Source organism: Numida meleagris, chromosome 12 (assembly GCF_002078875.1).
Source record: "Numida meleagris isolate 19003 breed g44 Domestic line chromosome 12, NumMel1.0, whole genome shotgun sequence".
In the NCBI taxonomy this organism is placed as follows: Eukaryota; Metazoa; Chordata; class Aves; order Galliformes; family Numididae; genus Numida; species Numida meleagris.
Window position 1 is genome coordinate 16474063 of NC_034420.1, and position 26765 is coordinate 16500827.

The window sequence follows — 26765 nt, forward strand, 5'->3', positions numbered from 1 at the left end:
GAACCAGACTTAGACTCTACAACCAACCGCTATACAACATGTACCCTAGCTACAGGCATCGTCGGTTTCCATTTTTTCTCTTTTTTCTTTTTTCTTGAAAAAGAAGTTTTAAAAAATAGGCTTAACACTGTGACTGAAAGCAAATAAAACAGGTAGGCTTAGTGGCAGATAACTGCATGGAACTCCAACTATTTTATTTTGCAGTCTCCCTTCGGATGCATGTAAGGGGCAGTTCTGAATGTTTTTCTAATTTTGGTGTAATTAAATTAGGAAAATGAGTTTTTCTTTGGACTTCTTTCCAGATTATACATATTGCCAGAACCAGTCACCTGGAATCACAAAGTTGCTTTTGCTCAGCTGCCACTGAGTTCTCCATGGAACAGCAGAAGATTTTCTTCACTCTATATATAAAGAAGCTGCTGCAATTTACTTCCACATTTTAACAACTCAACAAAACTCATCTTTGTGCAAGACAGCTCAGTCTACATGACAGATTTTCAGAAAATTCTGAGCAGATATAAAAGAGGATTGGTAATGGTGATGATATAGTTTCTTTAGAAACAGCTTATATTCTATTTCCTACTACAGGTGTAAAGTGTGGAAAAAAGTATTACATCCCAACGATTACAACTTTTCCACTTAATGAGAGGACATCTGCCTGGGTTTCATGTTCCATGAATCAGAATGGTATCTGAATGATCACAATGATCAAGAATCCTTTTCTGAAAGAGAAAGGAGAAGTGTGAGGGTTGGTGCCTCGCAAGCACTGCCCTAGGAGCTGCTTGGAGTGGACGTGGCACAGGGTCCTGGCAGCACTTGTCTGCACACCCAGCGCTCCTTTGAACCCAGCTAAGACATCAGCTTCAAAAATATCTTGTGCCACTCAGTTTAGTCTTTCTTTACTTAGTATTTTTATAGAGATCTGAAGGAATAAGAAACTTAAATGGAGTAATCCTACAGTGAAACTGATAACCACACTTCATCCTTTTCCTGCACAAAGAGGTCGAGGTGGGATTTTTGCAGTTGGTAATCTAGATTTCCCATGAAGCAGGGTGAATTACCGGCTTGTACTGCACCTCAGACTTGTAAACCATTTCCTGGCTCTCATGGTCACTGTGAGAGGGATGCATCACCCGGCATCATGGTGAACCACCACACACCCACAGTTCTCAGTCTTCACACCACCACTGGAAATACTCTCTAGCACGCACAATTACTGATAGGACGGGCACGGCCGCAGGGCTCCAGGTGGCCGCCTCAGAGCTGGTGATGCTGTGCCACCCTTTTGTTGTTTATCTCTTGCTGGTTTTGATTCAACAGCGCGTAATGGGCATGGAGCCGTAATCAAACCCAGCGCTGGAAATGTGGTTTTCCTCTGCTCGGCTTGAGCCTGAAGCACCGAGCTGGACCGCTGCAGGCATAGGCACGTCCCTTGGCTCTCTTAATTACAGCACTGAGCGATTCAGCCCTCTCAGCGATGCTGGAGATGGGCCCCACACGGGGAGCGTCAAGGGTCAGCGTTGGACTGAGCTGCCATTTTGTGTGGCTGTGCTGGGGAGAACCAGGCCATGGCTGAAGCCTGAGAACACTATAAAAACCCTAAAAAGCGATTATTTTAGAACTGCTTTCAGTTTTTCATTCTTTTAGAAGTGTTAATGGCTTTCTCACAGGGCGAAAGAATTGCTGGGTGCCGCTGGGAGGCCCTCGGGACTTAGGGGAGCGAAGAGGGGACAAAGGGAAGAGGAGATCGGCAGTGGGAGCGGAGAGGAGCCAAGGGGAAGAGTAAAAGGGTTGTGGGGAGCGGAGGGGAGACACGGAGAAGGGGACAGAGGCAGAGAGGAGCCGTGTGAAGAGCAGAGGATCTCTCCGCAGTGCGGATCCCGCATGGCTGCCTCCCGGGGGACCGCCGGGGGGCGGTGTGGAGCACGGGCGGGGCGGGGCCGTCAGTGCCGGGGCGGAGCGAGGAGGACCGCGGTGGCTGCCGGGGCTGCGCGGGGTCTTTGCGGCGCGGCGGGGACCGGAGGTGACAGCGTTGGGGGCGCGGGAGGGGGGTGGGAGGGGCGCTTGGCTTTAATGCCGCTTCCCGGCCAGGGAAGGGCCGCCCCCGCCGCGCGGTGCCGTGCGGCCGTCGCCTCTCCCTGGAAAATGTCCACCCCCGCCGCGGGGCGGGGAAGTCCCGCTGCCCAGCGCTGCCCGCCGCGGGGTTTCTGCAGGAAATGCCCCTTCTCGGCCGGGTCTCCCCTGAGCGTGCCGTGGAACGCACGGCGCGGGTGCGCGGTGCCGCTTTGCTGTGTCCGTGGGGTCTGCGCTCCCTAAGCACAGGGCCGGCGCGGGCTGTGACGTTCTGAGAAACGGGGCAGTAGAAAATAACGATAAATAATAAATATATAACGAAGGGGAGTGTAACGAGGCCTGCTTCTTTTCTAAGCGCTCACAGGGCTTTGTATTTTGCTGCTGCTGTTGAATCCCTGCTGCGTTCGAGGCTCAGCTGTGCGCTGAGTAGCTCCCAGGCCTCCAGAGACGTTTCCCTGTGTGTGTTCTGCGCCCTGAGCTGAGGCTGAAGCACTCTGGCCGTGTTTCTGATGCTGCATGTAGAATGTTGGGGTCATTCGGGTTGGAGAAGGCCACTAGGATCATTAGTCCAGCCGCCAACCCACGCTTGTGTGCTCATGTTGTGTGCTTTTGGGAATACACTTGGATGTTGCTATCTAGAATTTTCACAAGGCTTTATTGTACAGGTTTGTGACGTTTGCGTTTCTGACTTTGGAAGAGAGGAAGTTCTGCAGAAATGGCAAGAATTGAGAAAATGAGCATCCTCGGAGTGAGGAGTTTTGGTGTAGAGGACAAAGACAAACAAATTATCACCTTCTTTAATCCCCTGACTATTTTGGTGGGACCAAATGGTGCAGGAAAAACGGTAAGAGCTCTGCTTCCAGCCCTGGCCTTGGCAGAATGCCGTCTGATGCTTTTCTTAGTAAATTGGTCATGGTGCTGATTAGAATCATAGCGTCGTTAAGGTTGGAAAAGATCGCTGAGATCGTCTGCTCCAATCATTGACCCATCCCCACCATGCCCACAAGAACCGCTTCTGCAAAACCATATTCTCATGCTACTGAAAAGTAAAATGTCACGTCTTATTTCTCCCTCCCTTCCTGTCTAACTTTTATTTGTAAGTATTTGGGCTATTACTGTGTTTTGACTGTAGTCTTGTTTATTCTAAGTTGTCATTCTAATTGTGTGCTTATTTCTGTTTTCTTAGACCATCATTGAGTGCCTTAAATACATATCCACTGGAGATTTCCCTCCTGGTACCAAAGGAAATTCATTTGTTCATGATCCAAAGGTAAAAGCCCCAGTGACTAGATTTAGTGTGTATGTAGTCCTCAGTAAAATACCCAGCTGCACTCAGGCTTGTGGTGAAAATAAGGATACTCAAGTATTTGGTAGACATGAGCTGACCATATTATTTCAGGAAAAACAGAACTAGAGAAGACTAGAACGTTTTCCACAGCTGGAAAGGCTTGTACTCATTTGGATGTTGAGAAGAATTTCCCTTACTCCATTTTTGTTGTTTCTACCAAAGGTTGCCAATGAAACAGATGTTAGAGCTCAGATTCGATTACAGTTTCGAGATGTTAATGGAGAGCTCCTAGCTGTCCAACGATCCATGGTTTGTACCCAGAAAAGCAAGAAAACAGAATTTAAAACACTTGAAGGAGTCATTACTAGAACAAAGTAAGTTTTTTACTAACTTCAGCATGTAATTCAGTTTGAGATTTGTATATTTTTATGTATAAGATGAAAAAGCTTCATGTGTTCTTTGAAGTTACTGTCTGTGCTTGTAGATGAGAGGTATGGAGTTTTAGCACTTGTTCTGTTAACTGATTCAAAAATCTCATATTTGAAAGCCACTATTTTAAGAACTGCTAACACCTGTTGACTTGTATTTATTTGAAAGTCATATTACTAATAACACAGATTGAAAGTAGCATTGCATCAAATACATAAGCTTGACTTCCTTCAGCACCACTTTCAGTTTCAGGGCATGGTTATTCCATGTTTAACTCTGGTCTCCACTATTTAAGAATTGTATTCACTTGCCTTTACTCAGAATTGGTTTTGCTCCCTCTGCTGGTTCTGCGTAGCTTTTTACTGTATAGTACTCTTGTCTAAAAATGTTTACTGTAAAGTGCCAATGATGAAAATGGTAATTATTTACTTTAAAAATTGTTACTCTTACTAAGCTTTGTAGCCAGTACAATGGAAGATGCTTGTGCTGTTGTTTTTTTTTAATTAAAAGAAAGCTTAAAAGGAATTGCTAATAACTGTGTGGATTTGCCTTCTGTGCTACACAGGCATGGCGATAAGGTCAGTCTCAGTTCCAAGTGTGCAGAAATTGATCGAATGATGATCAGTGCCCTCGGTGTCTCCAAATCGGTGCTTAACAATGTCATTTTCTGCCACCAAGAGGAATCCAACTGGCCATTAAGCGAAGGGAAGGCCCTGAAACAAAAATTTGATGAGATCTTCTCAGCAACAAGGTTTTTCCTTTTACTGTACCGACGCGTAGTTCCATCCCTCAGTAGTGAATGCTGTATTGCCAATAGGACCTGACAGTTGTGTGATTTTTTTTTTTATTTTATTTTTTTAAGGTATATTAAAGCATTGGAAACTCTCCGTCAAGTACGGCTGAAACAAGGCTTGAAAGTAAAGGAGTGTCAGACAGAACTGAAGTACCTAAAACAGAACAAAGAAAAAGCACAGGAAATCCAGGACAATCTTGCCAACAGAGAAGCTCAGCTGTCTGCTTCTAAGGAGAATATAAAATCTATTGAGAGTCAGCTTGATCCGTTAAAGGTAGTTTGTGTGTTATTTGCATGAAGATTTTAGTATAGAACAATACATAAGCAAAAAAGAATCAAAATTTGGAGGGATGTCCTGATTAAAACCTTACACATTTATGTTGTTAACTAACCCTCAGTTCTGTAGCAGAATTAAGCAGCAAACCTCTCAGATGCTGGTCTAGTCTGTATGCAGACAGGGTGCTTGAGAACAGTCTGTGAAATTGTTGTAGGAGCACTGGGGTGGTTTTTTTCTTGTATCTTAATTTAAAATATCTCTGTTTCAGATTTAACCGTTACCCATAAAACTATTGTGAACAAAAACTAAATGAAAATTGACCTTTTTTTGTTTCAAAATATTTCACAAAACTGAAGGTTTTACACTTCAGAGTACTGGATTGCATAGAACATTTGATTATGGGATTCATAAACCAATGAGATATCTTACTTGCAGCCTTCTTTCCTTTGCAGTGTTCTCTGGAAGCGGTTGAGAAGAATCTCATGAAAGTGATGTTGCTAGATAATGAGGTGAAAGCCCTGGAGAGCAGGAGGAGGCAGATGGAAAAGGATAATCAAGATCTGCAACAGAAAATGGAAAAGGTTGCCTTTAAATTCCATACTGCCATGCTTTCTGCAGAAAAATCAGTCTGCCTTTTGCTACCAAATGACCTATGCATCAGATGCTGGTTAGGAACACTTCCACAGTCCAAGTGGCTCACTCAATGCTTGGATTCTGTTATTTTTAAACCTGTTCTTTGTTTGTTTGTTGAACATCATAGCTTTTAAACGTGAGTTTATAAACAACACTAACTTTGTTCTGTATTTTGTTTGGAGAACAGGTTTTTCAAGGATCAGATGAACAGCTCAGGGATAGGTACCAGAACCACCAGAGGACAGTGAAGGAAAAGGAGAAGAGGTTATCAGACTGTAAGCGGGAATTAGATAGAGCCTCTAAAGAATGCCAGAGGTTTAACAGTGAGAAGTCAGAACTACTTATTGAACGAGGTATGTTGGTCTATAAACTTGTGTTTATTTTTAACGTCATTAGGATCTGTAATGCAATTGATAAGAATTGAAGGTATTTGAATGGGACAAAACCCCTGAAACGTGCGTTAGTTCTGGGTCAGCTGTACAGTATGGTGTGGGAATCTCACAGGTAACCACATCTCAGCATCTTCCTCTTGGAATTTTTAATGTGTGCTTGTTTTGAGTTATAATTACAGCATGTAGTGCATTTGTTCTGAAGTGGACCATCATTTATAGAAGTGCTCAAAGTAGATGATTTCTGGTGGTATAAAACGATGTCAGATTGGCGATTTTCAACACATTTGTTTTCTCTGTCTGAGCTTGTACGTGCTCTAAGTTATGAAACTGACTACTAACCAGTTATGATTGTGTACATCTATTCCAGCCAAGAAACATGTGGAAGCTCAATCTGTAATGTTCTCACTGTCTCACGTGGGGGCAGTCAGGGGGCTTTATTAATATTAAGTTTTCTTTGCTTGTGAAGGTCGTCTACAGCTGCAAGCAGATCGTCACCAAGAGCACATCAAAGTGAGGGATTCGTTAATTCAGTCTCTGTCAGCTCAGCTGGAATTAGATGGTTTTGAGCAAGCACCTTTTAATGACAGACAGATTGCCGTTTTTCATGAGTTATTGAAAGAGAGACAGAAGAGTGATATGGAAGCTGCAAATCAGTTAATGGTAAAGATCTTGTCATGTTGGGGTTGTGTTATTATTCCATATTAGTTATTAGTGTGTTATTAGTCCACATATGTCTTTATGGTGCTGGGAGAGGGGGAAACTGGAGCCATTTTTTTATTGTTGTAGTTTTGATTATGAGGTGTTTGAACCTTTCTGGAAAAATTAGTTTTGGAACTAAGAGTGGTCATCGAGTGATCTGAATTGCCAAAGCTAATGAGCAGGCAGCTTTGCAGATAGGTTTTTCTTCTCAGCAGCCATCTCAAGCAAGCGAGGAAGAATTAGAATGGGCAGTTGGTAAGAACACAAGCAACTTTGTTTTGAAGTTATCTTCAACGTGAAGTTGCTCTCACAAAACATTACCTTTACATGTTTGCATTTTCTTATGCAAAGAGTTCCCTGCTAAAATGCTTCAGTATCTGAATATTTCAGTGTCTTGCATTGTAACTGTGAATATTTGCAAACTAGCGTGAAGTAGCAGTTTTAATGTTGTGTTTTTCATACAAAAAATAATGAATTTATTACTGTTCAATTTCAGAGAGAATTCACACAGAAAGAAGCAATGAAACAAAAACAGATAGATGAAATAAGAGATAAGAAAACGGGATTAGAGAGAACCATTGACCTGAAATCAGACATTCAAAGTAAGAGAGAGGCTGAACTGAAGAATGTAAAGTATGAACTGCGTCAGTTGGAGGGCTCTTCAGACAGAATAGTGGAGTTGGATCAGGAGATCATAAAGACAGTAAGTTAATGTGATTGAAGTGTTTATACAAGCTTGAAATGAAAATGCATACTAAGAATATATTGCTTCTGCTCACTGAGTTATTAATATAGTAATAACCGTGGCTGTGGTGTCATTGGATTATGTAGATATCAGAATATTTTCATATTCTTCTGGGCCAGTAATTTAAGTGCTATGTTAGATGCATTTTTTTCCAGATAACTTGCTTTTGAAAAGGGCTGGTCGGTTATAAGCATCTTATTCTGTGAAACATGGTAATTTACTGCATGTCAGAACATTGCTTTATGTTTCATATGAAAGTGGCACAGCCTTTATCATTTTGCATGTGTTCTTTGCAAATCTTGTATTAATCCTGTACAGCAAATGGTACTGCTGCTGGGCAGTTTTAAAGAACTTTCCTCTGCTTCCTCCTAGTTAGAATCTTATTGTGTACTGTAATTATATAATTCTTCTGGGCTTTTGTTTTTTTACTTAGGAACATGAACTGGAGAAAGCTGAGAGGAACAGCAATGTAGAAGCTCTGGAACAGGAAGTGCAAACTCTGCAAAATGAGAAAATCAACCTGGACAAAGTTCTTCGGAGATTGGATCAAGAGATGGAACAGCTGAATCTACATACCACAACTATTACCCAAATGGAGATGCTGAAGAAAGACAAAGTAATTTTTCTGTTGTTTCATAAGAAAGGGAAGTGGCATGGCATTAATGCAGTTCCTCCAGGATATGTGTGTCTTTTTCAGATATTTATTATGATGTTGTACATAAAGCTTCTGTATGACTTCATGGAAACCATTTCCTCTGTGAATACTTGAGTGATGTAAACTTGAACATATGAAAACACTAATTTAAAATGCCTTATTTCTCAAGGCAGACAAAGAGGAGCAGATTAGAAAAGTAAAATCAAGACATTCTGAAGAACTGACATTACTGCTGGGATATTTTCCAAATAAAAAACAACTTGAAGACTGGCTTCATGGTAAAAGCACAGAGATTAATGAGAAAAGGAATAGACATGCCCTGCTTAAGTAGGTATTAGTTTAATTGATAATGTCTCCAGAAGTATTAATGTAATTATGAATTTCAATGTTGGAAAGTTTAATATAATTAACATGCTTGTTACTTTAATTCGTGATTGTTTATAGAGATGTCTTCCAAATGAAAGAAAGCGGCCTGCAAAATGTTTATAATGTGTAGCCAATATGGTTTGTGTTGGTTATTACAGTCATGATATTTGAAGTATGTCAAAGGCAGCACTAAAAGTAGATGACACAATGTTCTAATTCATCTTTAATTATTTATACCATCCTATCTGAATGAATGCTTTGGGGGAAAAAATGGTGGCCCTCTGGCTTTCTTACGAGCTGCAGAATGGTTAGTAACCATATCAATCCATGTGTGACTGCATCTTCCTGCTTTCATTTGATTGTATAAAGGAATTTGATTGAAGGAGCAGGTGACAACAACACAATGCAGTGATAGACATTAAATTTCCACAAAGCCAAAGAGGCAGGATTTGTAGTCTAAGAACATAACTCAGAAGTATGGAACATGAACAAAAGGGTGCCAACATTTTTTTGCTTAAGTTGTTCAGTAATATCTCGTAAGCAATAATTCCAGCAAGGAAGGAAAAATTGATATTATTCTAGAAAGTCTCTTGTGTGGAATTGACATTACAAACAAATTTCTCATCTCTAAGCATCTAGAAAACAAAAAGTAATTAAAGTGCAACGCTTTATGCTGTATTTAGATTAATTGAAAGTTTATGCTGCAGATTTCTGGAAAAATCATTAAACAACAACTGGTGAACAACTCTGTAATACTAGTTTCAGATGAACTTCCATGCTTTTGCTTTTACTTACTGCTACAGCTTGAATTTTTGTTTGTTTTTCTGTAATGTAAGAGTTTGTGCATTGTTGTTTTAGCAAACAACTGGCATCAGCAGAACAACAGAAAAATTACATCAGTGCTGAACTAAGGAAAAAAGAAGAACAGTTGTCCAGCTATGAAGCAAAACTTTTTGATGTTTGTGGAAGCCAAGATTTTGACAGTAACCTGAACAAACTGCAAGATGAAATTGAAAAAAGTTCAAAACAGCGAGGTAAATTGATCTGTAGCTCTGTGTTTTTGCTCAGTTTCTATTATAAGCCAGGGATTCTGAGACAATCTGTAGCGTAGGAGGTTATATACTTGGAGGACAAAAATCAGCATAGAAACAGTCTTAAGGGAGGTTATTACTGAATCTTGCTACTTATAACAACATTTCCATATCTTTACTAGTTCTTCTGTTTCAGATCTAATCAAGATCAGTTGTTTTCACTCTTCCAGTTCATTCACATGTAGTGAGTGAGTTAAGTATCTGCTGTGACATACCATGTATGTGAATGATGACCTTTGCAAAACTAAGGAAATATTTGAGCGCTTGAATCTGCCAGGTGTGAAGAGAAGCACAGGGCTAGCAGTGTGGCATGGGTTGGGTCTGTAGGGCCTACTGCTCTCTGATAGACAGCAATTCTGGAAGGAAGTATGAGAGTACTTACCTTCACTGATAATTTTTGAGGGATGGCTGTGGTTTAATAAAATAGAATAATTCATGTTGGAGAGAACCGCAGGAGAGGTGATACAGGGCACTGTGCTGAAAGCAGGGACACCACTGACTTCAGACCAGGTTGCTTAGGGCCATTTTAGTTTCCTATCTCAGTGATCTGTAAGTTATGATTTTATTTCATTTGTGGTAAATGTGTACCTAATTTGGATCTATTATGTACTATATATTCAACATCTTCTGTTTCTTTTTAAACCAGCTGTGCTTGCTGGAGCCACTGCGGTTTATTCACAGTTCATTACACAACTGACAGAGGAGAATGAGTCGTGTTGTCCTGTTTGCCAAAGAGTTTTTCAAACAGAGGCTGAACTGCAAGACGTGATTAGTGATCTGCAGTCAAAGTTGCGTCTTGCCCCAGACAAACTGAAATCAACAGAGTCTGAGCTGAAAAGAAGAGAGAAAAAACGTGATGAGATGATGGGTCTTAAACCAATTAGGTAAAGTACTTAGCAAATGATATTGTTGCAGGCCTTTTTCTTTTGAATTCTCTTTGGTTATTGAAAACTACATTGACATCTTGGACGCTTTATTTTAGGGCTAGGTAGTTCATTCAAGAGAGAAATATTTTCCTAGCGTTTCTTCTCTGCTCACTTGGACTTCAATATTAATCTGCCTTATAATTTTGGTATTTCTGATCCTTTGATGTTCCTCATGAGAGTGAGACAGAACAAGTGGTTGTATACTTCCTTTTCTACCAGTCATGTACACTATACAGGAACATTTATCCTCCTTGTTTTTTATCATTGTGATTTAAAATGGACAGGTGGTTTTTCCTTGTTTATAAAAAGTTTTCACACCACAACACATTAAATATGTTTCTTAAAAATGCTGAAGTGGAAATTGTGTTCATGGAATGGGAACCGAATCTACTTTCATCACCGTTAAATAAAATCTTGATTCTGTGAGTGTCTTGAGGTTTGTTCCTTGTCATAAGATCAGGATTTAGAGTAGAAGTAGAGTAATTTAGAGTGAAAATAGGTTCCTTGCCAGTGGATAAGAGGCTCTGATTTTGAGATATTTGCAGACCATTATTTTGAATAGACCGAAGAACTTATGTTGGCGAGTAGACCTTTCCTTCACAAGAGGGCACTCCTGTGCAGTGGATTGTAGAGCTTTTTTTTAGCACTTGCTGTACTTAAATTAAAAACCAGAGGAGATTGATTGGTTTGTTTGGTTTTGTTTTTAAATCTCAGCTGCCTTAGGGAATACTATTTGGGCTAAATTGATATAATAGATTTTGTGATCTTGAATATCTTGAACTTAACGCTGCTGGATTTGTATTTTACTCAAGGCAAACTGTAGTGGAACTCCAAGAAAGGGACATACCGGACCTGAGGAACAGGCTGCAGACTGTAAACAGGGATTTTGCACGCCTGAAGGGTGAGATAGAAGAACAGGAAACCCTTCTGCAAACAGTTCTGTCTGAAAAGGAAGGTGCTAATGCATGTTTACAGGACATCACTCTAATGGAAAGGTACCAGGTATGTGTTTGCAATTCCTCTCAATATATGTAAAATGACACCTGTTTGCTACCAAGTATTTAAGTAGTTATTCAGCATACCACAAAACAAAATTGAGGTCTTAATGCTTTTCAAACGGGTCAAAATATTTCGTAAGACGGGATAACAAGCTGATTTTGATGCTAATAAAACTAGTTAAACCGTTCTCTCGTTGCAGAGACTGGTTGTATGTGTAACTCCTTTGAGGTAGCCTGGGTACATCAGAAGTCTGCCTGTACTGACTAATTTCCTCTCACAAGTAGGAATGCCAGCTTCCAGCAACCTGTGGGCTAACATGACCTTATGCTGATGATGTGATGTTGCTCCAGGAAAGGAGATACATTTGAAGGTGCTTTGAGTCATACGTGGCTCAAGCTCCAGGGTTGTTTCCGTGTGCCAAAGATTAAAGAAAAGAAAGGAAAAACCTGTTGTTAAACACTAATATAGTAATAGCAGTACTTTTCATCTTACTTTCAGACTGATATTAGGGATGTTGAAAGAAAAATTGCTCAGCAAGAGGCTAAGTTGCTAGGGGTCGATTTAAGTAGAACTGTTCTGCAAGTAAGCCAAGAGAAACAAGAGAAAAAACACTTGTGGGATACAGGTAGGTCATCCAAGAGTGATATTTCATTTTTATATTAAAAACAATATTCCAACTTGCTGTCATTAAGATATGAATTTTAGTTTACTTATTTTACATCCTGAAATAACCATATTTTAAGTTTTCGTTTGGTTGGTTTTGGGGGAGGCATACTAACTTAATTTGGAGTTACATTTCTTACGTAAGAAAGACATTAAATGCTGTTAATAATGTATCGACCGTTTCACTGCGTGTGTGTGGTTTTATCTGCAGTTACTAGTAAAATTGAGTTAAATCAAAAAATCAAGCAAGACCAGCAAAATCAAATTCAGGAGCTGAAGAGTGCAGTGAATGAACTCAGAGCAGAGAAACTTCAGATTTCCAGCAGCGTGCAGCGTCGTCAGCAACTGGAGGAACAAACGGTGGAATTAACCACTGAGGTTCAGGCCTTGCACAGAGAGATTAAGGTGGGAGATAATTATAAACTCTTAGCTTTGTTGACCTGGAAAAAAATAATCCTGTAATATTTGGCATCTGTAATCGTAGCAGTTAAGATGTGTTTTCTGATGTTTGAATGTTTGTGTTGTTTTTACTATTGCACGTTTTTGGGAATTCAGAGCGCCTTATTAATAAGTGGGTTTTTTCAGTATTAAAAATATGATTTAAAAAAAAAAAAAAGGAAAAAGTACCCATCTGACACTTTTTTAGCTCCTGAAAAATTGCTGGTCATTGACAGAATGAGAAAATAAAAAGGACTTTCTTCAACTGCTTTTCAGGAAGCAAAAGAACAGGTGTTTCCTTTGGATGCAACTTTAGAAAAACTGCAGCAAGACAAAGAGGATCTAATTAATAAAAGGACTGCAAGTAATAAAGAAATACAAGAGAAGGTTCGTCTGCATTTGACATAGTTGGGAGATAGGACTACACACTGGGTTTGGGGCATGGGTGGAAGCCTTGATAACAAGTTGGCTTTTAGGAAACAGTGGTGGCTATAGCTAATGCTTTCCTTATGTGGAACTTTAAGGGAAGAAAAGGAGCACAACAATTCAATTGTAATTTAATCTGTGGTGGTCTTATCAAAAGGCTCCTGGGGTCATTTGGCAATATTGAGGGCTCTTAGTGCCACAGGTCACTAATGAGTAGATCTAGGAGGAACAGCAAGAATGGCTGCCACCTGTCCTTGGTGAGAGGCAAACCTGTCCTTCTCAGGGCAAGTGTTTCTCTTGGCTAAGCACAAACGAGTATTTACCATTTATTTTGGAAAGCAGTAATAAGGAGTATCTGGGTTTCAAAAACTGAAGTATTTTGTGGGTAAATTAAAGGGAATTACGATGAGGAATTGTATCTTCAAAATAGTGTTATCCAGTTATCTTTAATAAAGTCATACCAGTTCTTGGACATGAGTCTGCAATTCATTGCAACTATTTTCCCTGCAGATGAATGGCATAAGAGAGAAGGTTAAAGATATAAATAAGTACATGAAAGAAATTGAAAACTATATTCAACAAGGAAAAGAAGAATATAAGAAGGTAACCTAAAAAACAATCAATAAAAATCTGCTTTTAAAAGCTTTTTTATATGTAAATAATATGCCTTTTTTTTTATTTCTTTAGCAAAAGGAGTGTGAACTTGATGAAGTAAATTCTCAGTTAATTGCCTGCGAGAAACAGAAAGAAAAGATCAGTAAAGAGATGGAAATTATTCGACAGGATATTGACACTCAAAAAGTAGGTGCATCGTTTTATAATAAAGTATACTTTGCATTGTTGAAGTGATTTAAGTCTGGTGGTGCACAGTTTGTCTCCTTCTGATGAACTTAATCATTTGTTGGTCAGAGTGGCTGCTCTATGGGGCATTATTCTTTAAAAAAAAAAAAAACAAAACAAAAAGCAAGTCCTGTGATTTATATATGCAAAAAAAAAAATCTCCAGCATTTTGTGGTATTTCCAAGAGAGTTGAGTCCTTTGTGACAATAGCCAGCATTTCCCAAAGCAGCTTTGTGCAGAAAATACCTGCCTTCTAAAAGAAGGCTGCTGTGGGTGTTTGTCATTGCAGGTACCAGAAGTAGTTTGTCACTCCAGACTTTGCCACATGCTTTGAATGCTTGTGTATGTATTTCCAACTCTGTTTGTGTTCTGTGTTGGAATTATATATTCCCCACTCCATCTCACCATCTTACCTGTACAATTGAGATAGGGGACTTAGTTAAATCTCACCCTACATGATTTTCCCACTTGTACCATTGATGAATATTCACACACAGGATCACTCTTAGGTTCACTTGTGATGGTAAATATTGTAAGTATTATTTCAGATTGAAATATGAAACAATAATGCTGATTTCCACATGCCCTATTTCTAGTACAAAGTAAGTTATTAACTGAGATACTTTTCACTGTTGTCAGTGAAACATCATAGAACTTCTTGCTTTCTGTGGAGACAGATACAGGAGAGATGGCTGGAGGATAATCTTACTTTGAGGAAGCGGAATGAAGAGCTGAAAGAAGTTGAAGACAATATAAAACAACTTGTAAAGGAGATGGGAGAAATGAAAGTCCCCCAGCTGAAAAAGTAAGCGTGTTCAGAACAGAGCAGCATATTTTGTATAAGAATTCATTAAATATCTGAGTGTAATATTCACTGTGCTTTAGTGTTTCCTGTGTTTAGTGTGTATCTTTCTCCCCATTCACGTGGACTGCTTCCTCCTTCAGACTCATGCTTGCGTAGGATCCCCATGACAACATAGATGACTTAGTGAAATTACATAGTTCTTCTAGCTACAAATATGCACATAACCTGTTCCAATCTAAGCTGTTAGTTTTAATGATTTCCACTGCTTAGTCCACATTTAAAAAGCAACACGTCTCTGGATGAGAACAGTTCATATTCAGTCTTCTCAGATAAGTCTCAGCAGGAAAGTCTGTATTTATTTCAGTAGTTTAATAGCAACTGTTCAGATAATAAACGTTTTTGAGAAGGAATTATCCCCATACAGCTCCTTACGTGTGAACTATTTGTTTAGCTTACCCACCTGTTCCTTGTATTTTTTTTTCTCTGTATCCTCATGTAGTTCCTGCAATTAAATCAGTTGTAGCACTTTGGACTTGCAGCGTGATAATTTGCTTCTCCCATTCAGAATAATGGCTTAAATATGTTCTTAGCAAACTTAAATACATTTTTATTTTAACTGTGTCTTAGTTTCAGTGGCATTAATACTGTAATTTGAACCGTTACAAACTTTGCACGTACAAAAGAATGAGCTGCTAACAGAGGCGACAGATTAGAACCTTGATTAAAATATTGTGAAACAGTACATTTGAAAGACTGGTTGATCAATTGTGATTTGACAGTGAACAAAAACATTTAGAGGAGAAAATAGAAGCTCTGAAAAGAAACCATCATGTTGCGCTTGGCCGGCAGCGCGGATTTGAGGAAGAGATCGTTCGGTTTAAAAAGGAGCTTCGAGACTCCCAGTTCAAGGATGCAGAGGAAAAGCACAGGGAGAAGATGATTGTTATGAGAACAACAGAGCTGGTGAACAAAGATTTGGACATTTATTACAAGGCCCTCGATAAGTAAGTATTGTCATATGAGGTTAGTTCTTATGTTTTGTATAGTCTTCATTACCACTGATGGCCTTGAGGCAAAAGCAGCTTGCAATATCAAACTTCCTAAGATAACTTTTGGAAATAGTAAATTGCTGGAACTCTTTGGGGTGTATTATTATTTCTATTAATAAATTCACATATTTAAGTGTAAAGATAACAAGTTGTACATTGATGTGTTACTTCCATTGTTTTTGTATTTATCCTAAATAACCGATTGCAGTAGCCTTCATTTTTTTTTTTTTGCCTTCAGAGGACAACTGATTCCTAAAAGCAAAGTAAATGAATGAAAATGTGCTACAGACTGCTCAGGATTGGTAGAATATAGGAACTCTGTAATGTATATAATGTTCAGAAGTGCATTGATGGTGTTAACTGGAGTTTAGTGTAGGTCTAGGTAAGTTCAGTGATCATTACAGTTTTATTCCCAGTTCTCTGTAGGACCCTTTTTGAGCACCACTTCTATGTGTTAGGACTCATACTTGCAATACAACAATTCCAGCTGAGAGAGACAATAGGGAAATGAGCCCAACGTGTGACCCTTTTGTGCCCCTGTGCTGAAATCTTGGTGTGAAATAATCTTTTGCCTCTGGTGGTTAGAGATTTCCAGACAATAAACACATTCGGCTTCGTTTTTAATATGAAAACTGGTGGAAGAGTGGGTGAACCTTCAGGCTGTTCCTCTGTCCCTGTTCCTTTCAAGCTTTTTTTCCCACCTTGAAGGCATTTTTAGGAAGCTTTTATAAGTGTGTCTCCCAGCATTGCTGATTCTGGTCATACCGTACCATAAATAAGATCTGCCACATAGATTTCTTGTTCCCCATGATCTTCGCAGGTAAACAGTTGGGTTTACATTAAAGAATATTGCAATACAGAGGTGAAGTTTGGTTTTGTTTTTCAGCTTTTTCCAATGTGGGTGGTTTTGTACTTGTAGAAGAGAAGGCAAGATCAAAAGAAATGCATAGATGGAAAGTGTAGTAAACTTTGTGATGGTTCCTGCTTCCTCTGGAAGCTTGTTTCATGCTCCTGGATGTCCTGACTGACCAAAAATAGCATCTCTAACACTGTGAACAAATACAAAGTAAAATATACAGCCCGCTGAAAAATTAAAGGAAAAAAAAAAAAACCTTCCATGTTGAAAAGAAGTGACTGAAAGGGAATGATAAAGGTTTCTTAAGCCTTGTGTAGCGTGGAGAAGGGGGAAAGGAAATGATTGTGAAAGTTCCAAGCAGCAGTTTGAGATACAAGGTAGAACATCTTCTGGCCATGGGGAATGATGCCCTGGAACCAAGACATCTCTGGTACTGCTGGAGGATAAACTAAATGCATTCATGAGAATGGTAGGAATTCAGAAAGACAGGTCTCAAAGGCTGTTGAACACCTGGGGTCTAGAGGAACTCTGTTTTAATCAGTGTTAATGATAAAATAAATATATTTAATATTTGAATGTAAGCCAATCCCAAATTGATTCTGTGAAGATGTGAGTTGTTCGGAGCGTTTATAATTCCTCCCTTTCATCTTAAATGGAAATGCAATCCAATAATTTCCCTTTTAGAATTCAGAATCTTCTTGTCTGGTATCAAATCATCTATTGTTTCTATTTAAGGCAAAACAGGAAAGCAGTCTTGTAATTTCAAGAAAAATAGATAAGCATCACTTATTGGTAATCGTCTGAAAAATCAGTGAGACGAAATGTTAACTCTAATGGCCAGAGATTGAAAGCTGTATATGTAGCTGGGAAAAAATGACATTTCTGTGTTCTTCTGTGCTATCTATGGATCTTTAATGATTTAGTGTTTTGAGGTTTTTGATGGATGTTGATGAAGAATGCATTCTTGGATTGAATCAAGTAAATAGTAGAACAGACTTTTTCTTTCTTCAGACTTAACTAATCCTTTTAGAATCGAGACTTCAGTATTCCTCAGAACAGGTAGAAGTAATTCCTGTAAGAGGGGAAGTGGGAAAAGTACGCGTAAAAAGTCAATTTCAGAATTACTTTTGAATACAGACATGGTTTTTTTTTTGAAAGAAACTGTTTGCATCAAGCAAGAAAGCATTTTTTTCTTTCATTAAAAGCACTGCTTAAAAAGCTGAGTTAGAAAAGTAGCATCGTATCCCTTTTTTGAATGCTTTTGTGAAAAATCAGCTATCATTGAACAAAAGACTTGTTGATATATTAATCGGGGAAATAAAAAATTATAAATTATACCCTATACTACGCTTGCTGCTGAAGAAAAATGCCTAGTCATGGCATCCATTTAGATAATTACTTGTACGTTTCTGCGTTCAGAATGAATGAGTTGTTAATATATTCTTGGTGAAAGTATTTAGAGAATGGAAAGGGAGCTCTCCCCTTCTCCTGTAGTCTGTGGCAGTTCATAGTTGCTTGTATAAAAATCTGTGCTTTTGTGTTCTTTAGAGCAATAATGACATTTCACAGCATGAAGATGCAAGAAATCAACAAAATAATTCGCGACCTTTGGCGAAGTACCTACAGAGGACAAGGTGTGTATTGCTTGTGGCTTTGTCCATGCGTACCCATTTTATGCTTAGCACTGCGTACTGAAAATTAGTTCTTCAAAATACTGAAAATCCAGGATGTGAAAGTGGTTGGTTCCATTCTAAAGGCTGTGTCTCCTGTTTATTACACATTATGTAGTTAACTCTATGATAAACAGAGGTCATTTTCCCTTTTCCATATTTTCCAAAGTTGAGGTTTCTTTGAGTCAGGGGAGCTGCCCAGGTTTTATTTCTTCAATTAAAAAAAAAAAATTGATTTCAAAGTTTTATCTATGAGTGGGAGTTGGGAGTAGATTTTTATAGCTTCTGTATACTATATCTCTCTAATTTAATTTAATTTAGCCATTTATTGCTATGGCATTTTTAAAGATTTTTGAGGATGGAAAAACTGTTTCCATTTTCAGATATTGAATATATAGAAATTCGTTCTGATGCAGACGAGAACGTTTCAGCATCTGATAAAAGAAGAAGTTACAATTACAGAGTAGTGATGATAAAAGGAGATACAGCACTGGATATGCGAGGAAGATGTAGTGCTGGGCAAAAGGTAATGTCTGTCATACTCAAGTTTCCTTGGCAGCCAGGCCTTTGGCTGTCTCCTCTCCTCATCTTTCCAGGTGGTATTAACAGTAATAGAAAATGAAATCAAGGAATGCAACAAAAATGTCCGTGGTATTTTATAATGCGTACAGCAGTAGCATCTTGAGAAGGTGTTCCGTGAAGAGATGCAGCGGTGGTGGTGCTCGAATGTGAAAAATGCTGTCAAATTCTCACCTGCACGGAGAAGTGTGTTTGTTTTGAAAATTCTGTACTAATTTCAGTGGGAATCCAAAACTTCTTCTAGAACATCACCGTGGGCAAAAAAATGCATCTTCTCCTAAAGCAGTTATGCTAAAATGTTATGTAAATGAGAGTGAAACTTGTTCACGGTGTCTTAGCTTACATTCTGAGAATTTTTCTTTGATCGTGAACAATGATGACAGCAGTCATGATCTTTGGAAAGTATTTTTGCTAGCGCTGTTTCCATCAAGCGTTCTATGATTTTCACTAATTCATGGGAGCTAATAAAAACACGATGAGGTCTGATGGTACAAAACTAGTATGTGAGGTGTTAAATCTTCAGTTTTAGTAAGGAGCCGTGAGGTCAGTAGTTCAAACTGACTGATGCAGATGCAGATTTCCACCTTCCCTGCACTGTTAGGGTGAGGCTTCAGCAAAGAGAAGAGGCAGGCAGTGCTGAGGGCAGTCTTGCAGCATCCTTGGGCTGGAGTCCTTCGTTCCAGGATCTCCAGGACTTTGGTTATTTCATTTCTCTCCTGTTTTCCAGTAGTACTTTGTGGAATGGATCTTTCAATTCAGACTTCGAGTTTTAATGTAGTTTTTCAATAAATGACTTGTTACAATTTTGTGAGCTGTCAGCACATTGTTATGTGAGCCTTAGTCACAGTTTGTCTTGGTATTAAAAATAGTATGTTACACACGGTTTCTCTACGAGCACTTTGAGATTTTTTTGTTCCCTTAGGTGCTTGCTTCTCTCATCATTCGTCTCGCTCTGGCAGAAACATTCTGCCTTAATTGTGGCATACTGGCACTAGATGAGCCTACTACCAATCTTGATCGAGAAAATATAGAATCTCTTGCGCATGCCCTCGTGGAGTAAGTAATCTCTTCTTGTGAAGCTTGGATACTTTTCAAAACTTAGGATCAGTCAGCAGAAGTAAATTGCGTTTTAAGCTGAAATATCTTTGTCGATATTGCTAATATACATGCAAAGCAGTAGCGTTGGATTCCCTTGTCTTTACTTGGAAGAGGAAAAATATTTCTTGTGTAATTTGGGGGGTTTCGTTACTTTTATGTGTTGTGTTTTTTTTTTAATGTGGGTAAAAAGAAACGCTAGCCTACCTTCGTATGAAAATAAATGAATGTCAAGCAGTAGTTAAATGTTTTAGTACAGATTTTCTAAAACTAGAATGTGATGGGGTGTGCTGAATAACGTGTCTTTGTAGGATAATAAAAAGCCGCTCCCGACAACGAAACTTTCAGCTTCTGGTGATAACTCACGATGAAGATTTTGTGGAACTTCTGGGCCGTTCTGAATACGTGGAAACCTTCTACAGGGTCAGGAAGAACATTGATCAGTGCTCGGAGATCATGAAGTGCAGCGTCAGCTCCCTTGGCTCATACGTTCGTTAACATTTTAAGTAAATGTGTATTATAGATTGGCTGAATAGAGCTCAGGTGATGGCATCTGAAAATACTGTGTCTTCACACCATATAGCATCATGAAAATTTTAACTGGAAACTATTACGCTTTTAAACTTTGTATCTTTATAGGTATTTCCGCACCTGGATTTAAGTGTCGCCATTATTTGGTAGCATGTAAATGAATACACAGTAGCTAATTTTTAGTTGTATTTTATGCTTTAAAGGTGAAAATAAAGGAGTAGTGTTCTTTGTATACATCCTGGACTAGATCTGGTTGCAGATTCTTTGGAACAGCTCTAGCTTTGTCAATACAGTAAAGCTTGCTTTCCGTCACTTTCTTTTGTCCGGTTCAGGATTAATTCGCATCTAGCCAAGGTTTGTTCATAGCCACCTGCCTGCTCTGCAGAAAATTCACAGCATTCAAGAAGGACATCTGCTGCTGCTTGTGCAAGGTACCCTTGCTCAGAACCTTCACAAAGTATAATGCCTTCCTTGAGAAAAAAGGAAAGTCCCTTCTGACTAGATGAGTGAATGGATGACAGAAGCATATTTTAACCGTATTCTCTATGTTTATTGTGGGCAGAACTGCCATTTACTGTCATTTAGCTGAAGATAGTGAAGTTTATAGGAATTATGTCAAAATCTAGATTAATTGGTCGTGTTCAGATACTCCATAAGATAAAACGAAGTTCTCTGAAAATGATAACAAAAATGCCTTGAAGAGTTAGTCTGCAGGAATGCTGAGCTTCACCTGCACTGCTCTGAGCTCTTCATAGTCTCTTTCCCTTGGTACAGCAACAGGTGCTGGCCACAGGGAACATAGCACTCAACTAGAATCGCAGCCAAAAAGCCAACTGGGCCTGATCATCACAAATATTGAGCTCTTAGACGAGATGCCTCAGCAACAGACCTTGCTGTCTCTGAAGTCACGCAAGCCCTGAGGGTTGTGATGTCTGTAACCAATTAAGAGGGCATCTATTCTGATTTGAATTGTGGGTAAGTCTACTAACAGAAGCTGGAATTAGAGCTCTTTAATTCCTTGCAGGCACCAGGTGTTGCCTGAACCTTAGCTGACAGTGTATGACCAATGCTCGGTTTCAGAGGAAGAATCTATAAGCCACTACCAAAAAAAATTAATTTCCACAGCACCATGTTTTTATTTGGAAAATGCAGGAATGACCGTGGAAATGTTGCACGCTGCCTTCTTCCTGCTCCAAGGGGCAGAGATGCCTTTGTCCCACGTTTCCCCAGGCATGAAGAGCAGTTTCCAAAAGCAGCCGAGGACAGAGGTGGCCCCGGGGCGGGTTAAGCACCACGGACAGAGGCAGCCCTGCTGCCCCAGGGCATTGCTGCAGGGATGGCAGCACGTGGGGCCATGGGCACTGTGCTGTGATCCTCGTGCTCCTGCAGGCCCTTTCATAGTATAAAAGGGACAGCACCCATAGCACCTGCTAACGTATCTCCGTAACATCTGTCCCAAAACCGATATTCAGAACCTTACAGCACCCTGGGTCTACCTGAACCTCTCTACAGCTGATGTTCCTGAGCCCCGTTTGGGACCGGAGTTGAGCGGCCTTGGCAGTAGCTGCAGTAAAGAGTGGTGCCAGAAACCGAGCACTTGAACTAAGGATTATTTCCACTTGAATTTTCTGAAAATGCGAGTTTAAAGAGCCAAGGTGCCCCAGCCACTTGAGAAACCACTCAAAGATAAACAAATGAATGGGACTTCCTATCAATTACGCTCTCAGCAATCCCCTGAAAAGGCGATTAACACCAAACTTGGGGTGGGGGAAGGAAGAAGACAGAGGAAAATGCTACTAACATACATTGCGTTTGCAGTTTTAACTAAGAAGCTTCACTGACTCTAGCATTACTTCCTGAAGGGGAATTTTCTTGAAGATACAATCAACAGAACCAAATGACTTTGAATTTTCAAACTTTCCTGTGCTACCTGCTTATTTGAGCATGACACATACATCCCAGCTCACGAAGAATTACACTATCTTCAGAAGCATTCCCCTGTCTTTGTGAATTCTGTGCTTTCTTTTTTTGTCCCCAGGTTAAAGCCACAGTTTGTGACTCCTCTCTGGAGCAGTCCGTGCACATTTTAGCTTATACCGGCCCCTCTCTGATCCCTGGCTGCAAACGATGCGCACACATGCATTTCAGAGAAGAAAAATTTTGTCAGGGCTTGGGAAAAAAAAAAAAAAATCCAGGAAAGGGGGTGGGAAACAAAACTGAGCTGTCTGATATCAGGTGTCAGTATTCAAGTGACGAAAAAAGGCAGTGATGCTTTTCGCACTTTTCATCCGAAAGGGGAAGCAGTCAGCCACCCCCGGCGCCACGTCAAGGGCATCCCTGCTGCGCGCCGCTTCCTGCCCCGCTGCCCCGCGCCCAGGATGAGGAACCGAGAAGATAATTAGAAATAATTTACCTGCTTTCAGAGAACCGACGGTGAGCAAGAGAGCAATGGGCTCAGAGAACAGGGCAGCTGCTGGGATGGTAATTCCATAGCCGTGCCCTGCACCGAATGCCCCAGTGTCCGTACAGACAGGTGCTGGCAGCTCAGCCTGCAGATGGGGGGGTGAGTTCGGAGCCTCCCCAAGCAGCAGTGGTTTGGGGGGGGGGAGTTCTGCTCATGCAACCACGGCCGTGGTGAATGCTTTTAGGGCTGGGGATCTGCCTTGGATTGAGGTCTCCATCGTGCAGCGCCCAAGGAAAGTACTTAGAATCACAGAATCAGGAAGGTTGGGAAAGGCCACTAAGATCATCTCGCCCATCTGTCAACCCATCCCCACCACCTCCTCTGTACCACGCCACGCGTCTCCAACAGTGCTCCAAAGGCACCGAGTTGGCAAGGTGACACGTTCACTAGGAAATAAACGGCCTTAAAGCCAACCCTGTCTGAGCATCCTCTGTTCTGAGCGGAGTTTATATTAGTGGTGGAAAAGCAACGCTCCCAGGTTCCGACATTTCCTTCGGCACCAGTGCAGTCGCTGTGTGTTTGGAGACCCAAGGTGCTCGGTGTAGTTCCCACTTGTGAAAAACTAGAACACAAAAAGGACGCGACTGTCTACAAATAAATACCACAAGCAGACGCAACAAAAGCAGACGATGCTTTCAGAAGTTTAATAATTTAATGCCACCGTATAGCTTTGTTAGCAGCTAAATGTCACAGCAAATAATCACTTCTCATCTATTTCAGTATGACGGTTTGTTTACTAACCACGTCGGCAGCCTGCCAGGAGGCAGCGCTTCTCGTCTCTGCTCATTGCAACATCGCACCTTTGGGAGACGCGGTGCAGGTTGCAGACTCTCCTTCCTCTGGCTGCATCCTGCTCCAGGTAACTCGGTTCGTGCTGCAAGCCAGTGCCAATGCGGGCCTGGAGCACGCCTCCCCCTCCAGCTGCAGGGCAGCTGCAGCCGCCCCCAGCGCACGGCCTGAAATACTCCGTTTGTAAGCTCAACCACTGATGGAAGAGATACTGCATGTGCTGATGCTCCATATTATACGGTGACCCACATTCGGGGGGTTTTTTTTTCCGCGTTATAAAATGTTTTATTTAAGTTCTCCACCATTTTCTGAAATTAAGGAGCGGCGCGCGGGAGAAAACGGCCTCCAAAAAACGTCGTGGCTGCTCCGAGGATCTCCTTGAATGTTATTGGAAATGAGAAGATGGTGATTGATGCTGTCCAAAATCAAGGCCTCAAAATGACAGAAGAGACAGGCCGTTGTTCCTACAAGCTCACATCATCCCCTGGGCCTAATGAATTCCAGCACCGTTTCTTAATGACGCAACCCACCCTGTCCCTCCAGAAGGAGCTATTGCTCAGTGCAGGTGGGAATGACATAGGGATGAGCTCAGCTGCATCCCGAGCCTGGGCCAGCACCCGCTGCACTGGGGCAGGTGGCACAAGGCTGCTGCTTTGACCAGAAGGGCGCGGACTCAGCCCACCTGAAATCCCACTGCCAGAGCCAGGAGCAAGCAGGGTATCCTTGAGCCCATCTGCTGCCACCAAGGCCGCTCCGTGCCCGCAGCACCGCCCTGCCCGGCCACGCAGGTGCTCCAGTTCTGCCTGGGATGGCTGTGGGCCACCAGCCCCAGCTTCACTGCTGAAAAGGAGAAAGAAGCAGGACGCGAGACGTCAGGCTGGGGCTGCCCTGAGGGTCGTGTTGTGCATGCAGCCACTCTGCTGTCCTCTGGTGTCACCATCCAGAGACACCGTTATGGAAAGGTCTGACTGATGGTGATTCTATGATTCTATGACTGTGCCACTCAGAGATGGCAGACATTGCCCACCTCTCCGCTTCATGGGGCAAGGGGAGGATTAAGCACCACCCAAATCAACCTAAATCAACCTTACTGAGTTAAAAACAAATGGCAGCAGCAGCATTTTGCTTGCTTTCCCTTTCAGGATGATGTTTTCTAATGCCCGCTTGGCCCTGGGGTCATTTCCATGCTGCCCTGGAGGCAGCAGCTCCCCAGCAGCTGGGAAGTGTTCACACCTGGTGCACAGCCCCTCGAGATGAGGAGATGCAGCTCAGCTGGTCCTGCTGCGTTTGCACCCTCGTGACCCTGGGGATGCCATGGTCAGCTTGCAGCCCACTGTGCCCCCAGTCCTGGGGATGGGCAGAGGGAGCACTGCCAGCACCGGGTGCTACACGGCCAGACGTTTCCTTTAGTACTGCGTGCTCACTGCTGGTTAAAGCCTAGCGCAGCCGAGGATGCTCCATGAGTGCTGTTTTGTTTCCCTCCCAGAACTCCACTCCCAAAGCTCCGAGCAATCTTTTCTCACCCCCCTGGCCCAGGAATCCCCCCGGCTTTTCCCCATTTCTCAGAACTGGGCACTACTTTTGAGCTATCATTTTCCACCCACACGAGCCCACTTGGTACGTCAGCCTTTCCCACCATCAGGTTCACGTTACCATATCAATATTTGGAGGAATGATTTTATCTGCCCTGGCGTGGGGTGACACACACTCCCCACACAGGTTTGTGGGTGCAGGGTCATCCATGCCCCATGATGCAATATCCCCCGGCCACCCGGACTGTGACAGCTGACCCCATCTGCTGGGATGCTGGCTCCTGCCCTGGTGCTGCACTGGGCACCTGCTCGAAGGAGCTGAGAGCTTTTCCTGCAGGAAATGGCTTTGGGATGGATGGACAGACAGACAGACAGACACACAGCTCTGCATGCACCCCAGCTCCGTCCCCTTCCACCAGCTGCCAGGAGAGCAGTGACTAAAGGCTCTCACAGTGACAGAGTGCTCCAGCCCTGCTCTTCCACTGCAGTGCCTGGTTGACCAATATAGAAGCAAGGCATTCCAGCAGGATGAGAACTGTTTGAAAGGTCCACGGCCGGGACAGGCCAAGCAGCACTTTGGCTGCAGTGAGCATTAAAATAGCAACAAAGAAAGCCTTGTAAAAACGGCCATGCTTGACACAACATCTTGGTCCCCCGGGCACGGGCACCGCAGAGCTGTCCCTGCAGGACGGCGTACGTGGTGCAGAGCTGAGCCAGACTTTGCTGAAACCCCGACACCCACACGCCACAAAACTCCTGCCGCTGCCTCTTCCTTTACATGCAAGAGCAATTTTTTTGTTTCTTTGCAGATGTTTAACAACTCGATAAAAGTCTTGAGGTTTTTTCTTTCCTTTCAAATGTGATTTGGGCTACTTCAGCTCAGGGCTCTGCTGCCTTCATGGCCAAGCGCCGTGAATTCTTCCTGGCTCTGGGTTCATCTGCCCCTCTCCATCTGCAGCTGTTCACCATCTCCTTCTCCAAGGCACTGCGGCGATCCCCGTGGTGCCCACTGCCACCAGCGATGGTGGGTTCATCCATGGGGTCACCCCTGAGGACAGACATGGCAGCGAGGTCCCTGTGCCAGCAGTTGGGGTGCCCACAAAAGCACTGACTAGTTCCCAAGCACATGGGAGGGAAATGCACCAGAATTCAAGAAACCACACAGGGTTGTGCCAAATCCCATGGCACAGCCCATCAGTGTGTCCACCTGCACACACCCAGGGTGGGTCATCCCATGCTACTCTTTGTCTTTTCTATGAACAAGAGAAGGAAAGCCTTGGACGTGAGCCCATTGCCCAGCTCCATTCCATCCCTCAGCATTTGGTTGTTGCACACGTTCATGGTGTTCCATGCACAGCACATGGCATGGGGCTGCACTGGGATCCTGCAGTGCCAAGCAGAAACTCTAGACTTCCTATTTTGGTATCTCTGAATCTATCAATAAGGTGATTAAAATCTGCATGGTAGGGGAATAGGAGATAAAGTTGGTTAAAGGCAAAAACTGTCACCGTTACATAACCGGGATCAGAGTCATGCTGCCCACTAAGCATCACAGGAAGAACCTATATTTGGTATTGGATGGGATGGTGCTGCCGGCTTGTGCTATAAAATCACGTCCTGCCCAGCAGTCAAGCACCGAGAGAACCCCGTAGCAGAGCCAGG

The 26765-nt window shown here is 41.9% G+C and overlaps 1 protein-coding gene across 2 annotated transcripts; it reads left to right on the forward strand.

Annotated features, from left to right (window-relative positions):
* Nucleotides 1918-20561, forward strand: RAD50 (RAD50 double strand break repair protein). Of its 2 annotated transcripts, none has more exons than XM_021410537.1 (26): nt 1918-2023; nt 2739-2917; nt 3260-3343; nt 3584-3735; nt 4356-4541; nt 4653-4857; nt 5313-5441; nt 5681-5846; nt 6352-6545; nt 7081-7287; nt 7763-7945; nt 8154-8311; nt 9209-9384; nt 10088-10325; nt 11180-11369; nt 11865-11991; nt 12241-12434; nt 12744-12854; nt 13404-13496; nt 13581-13694; nt 14411-14538; nt 15318-15542; nt 17992-18077; nt 18497-18639; nt 19615-19748; nt 20099-20561. In XM_021410537.1, the coding sequence occupies exons 2-26, from the start codon at nt 2789-2791 to the stop codon at nt 20283-20285; spliced, it is 3939 nt and encodes a 1312-aa protein (XP_021266212.1). In that variant the 5' UTR covers nt 1918-2023; nt 2739-2788; the 3' UTR covers nt 20286-20561. The 2 variants fall into 2 exon arrangements, with proteins under 2 accessions (XP_021266212.1, XP_021266213.1); XM_021410538.1 differs by lacking the exon at nt 1918-2023 and adding an exon at nt 2092-2270.